The 8,602-nt window shown below is 38.5% G+C and overlaps 1 protein-coding gene across 1 annotated transcript in view; it reads left to right on the top strand.

The window, feature by feature from the left end:
• Positions 1 to 373: 373 nt before the first annotated feature.
• EMCN (endomucin) overlaps positions 374 to 8,602 on the top strand; it is a 94,485-nt gene continuing 86,256 nt past the window's right edge. The window contains exon 1 of the mRNA XM_036095817.2: positions 374 to 609. Coding sequence (XP_035951710.1) covers positions 540 to 609 — 70 coding nt within the window. The 5' untranslated portion in view covers positions 374 to 539. The remainder of the gene's footprint in view (positions 610 to 8,602) is intronic.

Below are 8,602 nucleotides of genomic sequence, written 5' to 3'. Positions count from 1 at the left end.
AGGTGGTCTTTGCTAATCTGGCTTTCAAGTTGGAAAGAAAGAAGAAGAGTTGATTCCTTGTGGACTTTGCTCCAAACTTTAACCCTCAGGCAATGAAAGCCTCTTTATCCAAAGCGAGTCTCCAGTTAATCAGGCCCTTTCTATAACCACTCCGAAACACACTTTCAAAACAAAAGTTAGAAAGCTGTATGATCCATTCTCAAGAAAGATCTGTTTCTGTTCAGAACCCGCCCTGACCTTTTTGTTGAAGAAGAACAAAATAATGTAGTAACAAAAACACAAGTCGCTGCCAGAGGAAGAGAAAAAAAAGTTCCTGTAAGGGACTGAAACAATAAATCTCCTCTCTGCTGAACTCCCAAAGGGAGTGTGTGTATTTCCTCCCGTTCTTTATCAGAGCCCCCGAAATCAGTGGGAATGGGCAGTGACTGCTCACATTCAGCACACCTTTTCCATTTGCTAATAAGGCCCTGCCAGGCTGGGAGGGAGTTATCTCTGCGGGACTCTGGAGAGAAGCACCACTGAGACGGTCCACGAGCACCATGGAACTCCTTCAAGTGACCATCCTTTGTCTTCTTCTGTCCAGTCTTTGTAGCAGTGAAAACAACACAGGTACCATTTTCTCTTATTCTTCTGATGGTGTGGATCCGAAATCACTGGGGGGGTGGGGGAGGACTGTTAGCCTCAGTTTACCTTCAGGGACCTTCCCCCGAAACTTGTATACAGCAATTCATTTGCTGAGTCGAGTGTGTGGGTGTTGGCAGGGAGTCCGTGGGGAAGGCTCCATGGAGAAGATGTTTGTTGTTTTCACTGAAAGGAAATGTTTGCTGGTGCAGTGGCCTTGCGGTGTATTTGATGGCACCATAAAGGTACTGAGAATACGCGATAGCATTTTGGGAGAATAAAAATCTGGGGATAAAATGCTGGTTACAAATGTACTCTTTCTCAAAAATGTGCTCCTCTCAGGCGTTAAGTCTAGAAATAACAAGATTGTCAAGTATGGGTGAAAGGCTGTAATCAGAAATACTGCATTGCAGATGCTGGCCTATATTTGTCCCAAATATCTTTTGGCTCTGATAAATTGAGAGGCTGGATCAAGCTGCCTGGGGAAGTGAATATTAATATCTCAAGGGGGCAGGGTGGGTAAAGAGGAGAGTCATTTGATTAAAGTTAATAACATTTGTTCTGGAAATAAGCACAGATCTACACATATACACACAACATTTTGCACAACATTTCAGAAATTTATGGACATAAGAATCCTACCCACTGATTGCAATTTCAGAAACTCAGATAAGAGATGTATATGAATCACTATGAGCCCTGACTATATTAATGACCAGTTGCAAGAAATTATTACATATGACTGTGTTAGCCCTTTCTGAGGGATTCCCTGTGAGCAATTACATTTAATGAATATTTATTAGGACCCTACTATGTACTCATCGGTGCAAGGAATACATAAATGATTAAGACATTGTCCTTACCAACAGTGGTCAATGTACTGTTGGGAAAAACAAATACGTAATTCTAATACAAGACAGATTTAATAAGTGTGAAAACCAAAGTACAAACTATCATAAAAGAACACAGTTGGGAAATACTGATTCTGAGGAGCCCTGGAAAACAATCAGTCCTAATTTTATTTTGCATGTGCTTTTTTCAAAAGTTTGCTGCCTACAAAAATTGTAATTTAGAATAATAGTGTAGGAAAAATTATGCACACTCCTTGGATGATATTTACCATTAATTTCCCAAAATACATATATAAATTTAGGACAAATTCCCGAACACTCCAAAATCACATATGATTGCTTATCATGCATCTTGGCATTTCCAGAGTTAAGTTGCAGCAGGTATCAAGGCCAGAAAATCTAACTTAGAAGAGTTACCTGGCATCTGATTTTTTAAAATAAAGAGTAGTTATGAAGGGTCCCAGAAATCAGTGCATAAGCTTATAAGTAACTCGTCGGTATGCATGGGAAATCCCGATGCCATGAAGAACACTGCTCACAAACAGGTGCCAGGTCAATATAAAATTGAAAGTCTGGGTTAGGCTGCTCACCACTCCAGGTCTGTAAGCACCACCGAGTACACTATTTTCCTGGCATTGTTAAACTCTGAATGGATTATGTGTCTTTCTGAAAGCAAAATGGAATAGGATCAATAGAATCAGCTTGCAAAACCTAGCCATAAGGAAGACGGAAAGTGGAGGACAACCCAGAGATGACCTGGCAGGCTTTTCTATTATGATCATTTTGGGAAGATACCAACTTCTTTTACCTAACCAGAAATGAGCCCAGCCCATTAATGGTGTCTTCTTTCTAATGAACTATTAACCCAAGTAGGATAATTTCTCTTTTGAGCAGAGATAATAATTACATAATGACTATCTCCTTCAACCTCTGCCAACAACCCTGTTTGTTAACTTAAGGAAAGTGTCTGCAAAAACTACTCCATTTGCCTTAGAAAAGGAAGCTCTAGCTCCAGAGCATAAACTGACCATCTGAGTGGTACCTAGAAGGAACTGGAAGAGATTGTCCATCCAGGTGTATGATTTTGTTGCACCTGGTTCTGCCTGTTTTATGTTTCCCTTCCCAGATAGGGCACAGGAAATGAAGCATTTCCTAAGCTGATTTATTAAGTTCTTTCCTTAATCCCCTGTACCGGAAACACATTGATTTCAAAGCTTTGTACATTCCCCAAACTTAGAATGCTTACCATATTTCATCAGCAGAGTTGATTATTAGGGATGAGGAGGGAGGCATTTCATCGGCCTTAAATTCACAAGTTGTCAAGAAGATCCATGCTTCTTTGCATAGTAATTTATTCCTAAATAATGATCTTTTAGAGAAATTGACTACTTTTCTTTTTCCTTCTGACATTTTTGTCAGTCTCAGATTTAAATACATACAATGTAGTCTTTTGTGCTCCTTGTGAAAATCAAGTGAATCTTTCTACACAGCAGCGAGCGACTTTCTATTACTTGGTTGGTGGTATAATATTTTACCATTTCCAATTTGCAAAGCTGTTCTGTTGAAATACGTAGGGAAGATTCCTGAAAAAGAACTGTCATTCTTTCCCAAGGTTTTCTAAATTGTATTTAAAACTGAACAGCCCCCTCCTGTGGCTTTTAAACCCCTTTTGGCTTTTAAGCCTAGATGGATGAGCCTTTGACTGTCAGAACCAAGAGAAGTTAAATGAAAAGGGATTCTAAGAGAAAGGAGGCCCAGGAAACAATGTACTCTCCCAGTGCCATTTGCTTTTTGAACTTGATGTTAATTTAGGAAAGATTAAAATGTGTTAGGCATTTGCAAACAGGAAAAAACATCATTTCATTGGTATCTGAAAAATCATTGCTTGGAGAATTCATTTGTTAGTGATTGAACATTCAGTTTCATGGGGAAAAAAATGGATCAGACTGTAAGTCAGACATTATGCTAAATGCTATAGATTTACAGAGATCAGTAAGACTCAGCCATGGCCCTTGAAATGGGAGAGAAAAGAGGAGTCAAGTAATTTTGATTGTATTGTAGGTCTTAAGTGGTAAATAAAGAATGGTTCAGAGCTTAGTTTTGGCTGTGGGGCATCAGTAAAGAATTCATATAAAAGTGGAAATTATGATAAACTTTGAAATTTGAAAAACAGGAGGTTTCAGATCAAGGAGTTTCTTGCATAGGAACATGAAAACATCAGAATATTCTAGTGTACACATGTAAGGAGGTCACAGATTAGACATAGGTAAGTTTTGGAAAATAAGGTTGGAAATAGAGCCTCAAGATATATGTTGACTACCAGGATGAGGGATACTGACTAGTTAATAGTCAATAGTTAAAATTGAATAGTTGATTAGTTTAGAGCCTCTAAATGTGTTTGAGTGTGGGAATTATGATTGGGGCTATAAATTGGGAAGATTAATCTGTCAGCAGGAAATAAATTAGACTATTGTAGTCAGGAGAGACACAAGATAAAGAAAATAGTGCAAATGCTATGGCAAGTCTGAAAGCCTATCAATAAAATAAAAAGAAGGATCTGGGGAAGTGCTTAAAGGAAGTAGAAAGTGGTGATTTGACATATTCTTGACTGGCAATGAGGGAGAACGTGACTGTGATATACAAAGGATTATCTGAATACTAGGAGTAGGGAAATGGTTTGGGAACTGAGGGAGGGAAAGATAGGTGGAGATAGTTTAAGGAGAAAATGATGTATTTGACTTTGGACATGGTGAGTTTGAAATCCTGATAAGATATTTAAATAGAGATGTTCAGGGTAAATTAAAATCCATGGGTAGTTGGAATGCCCCTGCAGCTGGATGAGGGGGTGAGTGTTCTTTACTCTTGAATCCCAGGAGTTCTTAGTCCTGCTTATTGTAGAATTAATAACATAGAAAAACAATTTATTTCTCGCCTAGATGCTCATATTTCTAACTCTCTTGTGGCACTTGGTTTTTTTTTAATTCTATCATAATTATTTGTAGGCATATCTTATTTCCTCTACCAGACTATAAACACCTTGAAAGTAGGGGCCATATATATTACCATATGTAGTTTGTTTGTCCAGTAACAGTTCTTTTTTTTTTAAGATTTTATTTATATTTATTTATTTGGCAGAGAGAGAGAGAGAGCACAAGCAGGGGGAGCGGCAGGCAGAGAGAGAAGCAGGCTCCCCACTGAGCAAGGAGCCCCATGGGGGACTCGATCCCAGGACCCTGGGACCATGACCTGAGCCAAAGGCAGACGCTTAACTGACTGAGCCATCCAGGTGCCCCTGTCCAGTAACAGTTCAAAACTGTTATAGTAAGGACACATAGCTGAGTGAACACTTAAAGGAATGATACAATTGCCTTCATTTTTTTCATTTTTAATTTCTTACAATGACAATCACTTACCAGTTTACTGCCTTGTCCTTGTGAAAAGATTATGGACACATATGACTCATAGCATAGAACATGGATACGAGTGGATTACTTTGATCCCTGGCTATGAAAATGGGCACAAAATATACGGAAAGGGGCTTCTTATCAAAGGTAAGCCAATTCCCAAAGTCTAGCCAGGAGAGAAGGTGATAGGGATAGATGGACAATCTAGTACCAGGTGACGGTAATTAACAACAAATCTGGAGAAGTAAACTACTCTGACTATAATCCTTGGGAGGAAGAATATCTAAAAAGAACTGGCTCTACCTTTCCTTTTGGGGTATAAAATACTTTATGTAATATCTTCTTATAGTTAGAAATATTCAAGGAGAAACCTTATTCTCAACCAACTTCTTAAAAATACAAAACGGCTTTTTTAAAAAACAAAGTTCACAAAAAGGGAAGTTTAAGAAAGTTAAATAAATACCACACATCATTAATTCATGTGTTATTTTTGATCGCATGTGAGTTGCTCTAGAGCAGATCATTTTACTTATTCTGCTTAGCTTCATCACTATCAGAAATTCTTACCTGAAATGAGTGATCTATTGTGGGAGGAATAACCAATATGCAAACAAATCCAATGGGGAAGTATTTAGTCCCCAAACCGTTTGTTTAAGATTCATTTTTTCCACGACTCATTTTTTTAATAGTCTCTGCTTAAAAGTAGAAGTGATCATTCTAGAATTCCTATTTTCAAGAGACTCATAACGGTTGTCACCAGTAAGTTCTCTGGTGATTTTATCTTGCTAATTGTAATTATTCAGATAATTGAGGGAAAAAGACGATGCACATTTGAGGGTTTCAGAAAGCTTTTATTTTACTGGATCATCGCCTGTCCTTTCCTTTTCATTGACGAAGGTACATTTCAAGCTTCAGGTAAATATTTTAACTTGTGAGTAATTATCTAATTCAAGTAACTTCTATGCGGTTTTTTTTAGTCATCACTTTCCAACTTCCTCTTCATCTTTGAGAACAATTTGAGATGCACATTTCTAAACCCTGAATGTCAAAGCAGGAATGTACTCTAAGGGACATTCAATTCCTGTTAGTAAGGGCCTCCTTTCCTGTTACTGAATTCCTGTGGGTCATTATAGCTCTATCAGGCTAGGATAATAATGCCGGTTGGGTGTTAAAAGAAACTCTTTCAGTTAGCAAACAAGATCCTTTTTGTACTGTTGCAGACACCACATCAGCATCGACGTGAAAAAACAGTGATATCAATTACAGTTACATCTAGAAAGGCCACTATATGGTTCCCAAATTTGGGACAACGGTAAGAAAAATCGTTTTTAAAAAAAGAAAAGAAAAGAAAAATCGTGTTCTAAACGTAAATAGAAGTTTTGTGTCTTGTAGAAATATCAGCAGAGATCATCATAAGTAGTCTCTAAATAGTACAAGTATTAGACACCTGCTGTGTCTTTCCCTACACCCTCTCTGGCTGTGTTTACTCCGGCCGTTGTGATGGCAACCTGCTATGCACTCGTGTAGCCTGACAGCACCTCGCCTTGAGTGAATATAGACCTTTTGCTTTCCTGTCTGCTGTTATTCTGATACCAAGGCATGTGTCACCTGCAGAACCCCAGCTGGCAGAGTTGTATGTCTGAGCTGGAAGAGCAGGGGCAGTAGCCCTCTCTGAGACCACTCTTGTTGAAAGGGGGGATGGAGCCAGTGAATGAGTGCTTTCCTCCTCTGTTCCTGCTCCGTTTCACTGCTGTAGTCCTCTATGCCTTTCCCAGACTTCACGCTCCTTTACAAACTGTCTGCACACCAGCCTTTGTCTCAGGCTCTGCTTTCTGGGGAAATCCAGGATTTATTATTTTTCTTGATGGGAACTTTTTGGTTTGAATGATAGTGTATATCGAGATTGTGGTATATATAGATTGCTACCATTTCTCTGATACTCCAATTATTATTTACTCCCAATTATTATTATTAATTATTATTATTATTCACTCCCTTTCTTCCTCTTCATTTAAAAAACAAACAAATGAAAAGTTTTATCAATCTTTTGTTGAATACGTTCAACAATATTCTAAGCAGGCCCTGTTCTAAGGCAATCATTTGCCTATTTGTATAGAGTCAGTAATGAATTATATTGTGCGGTTAGTAGCCAAAAATGTTGAAGCCATTGATTTTATTCTTGGTGTGCTGCTCATCTGAAATATGAACTGCTTTTACATCTGTCTATTCAGTCATGTTCTGGCTTGAACCCAAAGTAGTTGTGTCAGAACCCAGACTCAGTTGCATTGGGTCCAAGTTAACCCAGGTGAGTGTCGTCACAACATCTCCTGACATCTACCATTCATTTTGCCTGGCCCTTTACACAGATTCCTTCCATCACAACACTAAGGCTGACTTTATGATTCCCATTTTAATGATTAGGAAACGAGACTATAAAATTATACTAGAGTGATGTGGCTTAAAATCAAACCAGAGGATGTTGTTCTTCAAAATCTTCCTTATAGCTTGCTGCCTTCCAGCGTGGTGAAATTGTAGCAAGTTGAGTTTTTCGAATAGAAGAGAGGAAGGATAGGGACTTGTCACTTGAGTAATTCAGAAGCCACTGCTGCCTCTCCTAACATCTTCCACACCTTTAAACCACAAACTAAGAGCCACAAATGAGTTTCTGCTTAGTGATAATGATCCTCTTCATACGCTTGATTCAGTTAATTAGTAGAGGTTGCATTGGAAGGAATTGTAGGCATTTGCCTACCAACCCCTTGTTAAGTTAGTTGAAAAAAAATGTACTTGGCTGTAATATAAATGTGAGTGCAGCTAATATGGGACTTGGAGGAGAAGAAAAGAAGCAGAGGAAATAGCTATTAGTGAATTAATCACTTAGTGTCACATTTATAATTCTTTTGGAGCCGGAATGTCTGGGTTCAAATTCCAGCTCTGCCACTTACTGTCTTTGTGAACTTGGGCAAGTTACTTCACCTTCAGCTCTCTCAGCTGTAAAATAGGATGAGTGCAGGGCCTACCTCGTAGGAGTGTTAGGGAGATTATGTGAAGAGAGGTACACAAAGCACCCAACATAGTGTTGTGCATGTGACAACTTCTTAAGGTTTGCTGAGTTTGGGAACTCAGAGTCCTATAGTTTATTATATCCCATTCCTTAGATAAACTGCCTTATTTCCAAATTGATTCTAATGCAAAATCAGCAAATATTTAAATAATTATAATGTTAATTCTCACAAAGTGAAAAACCAACACATGAAAATTTTTCACGGAAGAATCGGTATGAGATACTAGAAAGATGATTGCCAAGTTATATATTTTTTTTAAAAGGTTTTATTTATTTATCTGAGAGAGAGAATGGGAGACAGAGAGCATGAGAGGGGGAGGGTCAGAGGGAGAAGCAGACTCCCTGCTGAGCAGGGAGCCGATGTGGGACTCGATCCCGGGGCTCCAGAATCATGACCTGAGCCGAAGGCAGTTTCTTAACCAACTGAGCCACCCAGGCGCCCCGGAAAGTTATATTTTTAATCACAATATATACAGGCACCATTTGATATATGCAGACTGTATTCTCTAAAGTGTCTTTCAGATTTGTAGGTTATTTAACTCACTAATCACTGAAATTCATACATAAAATTATGTTTGTTTTTAATGAGGATTCTAACTTTGTAGTCTGAGAATTGTCAACATCCTTACATGTTATTACCTGTCTTCAAACACCGCTTGATC

Source organism: Halichoerus grypus, chromosome 3 (assembly GCF_964656455.1).
Source record: "Halichoerus grypus chromosome 3, mHalGry1.hap1.1, whole genome shotgun sequence".
Classification (NCBI taxonomy): domain Eukaryota; kingdom Metazoa; phylum Chordata; class Mammalia; order Carnivora; family Phocidae; genus Halichoerus; species Halichoerus grypus.
Note: the sequence above shows the minus strand (reverse complement) of the source record. Positions and strands in the feature narration are given on the sequence as shown.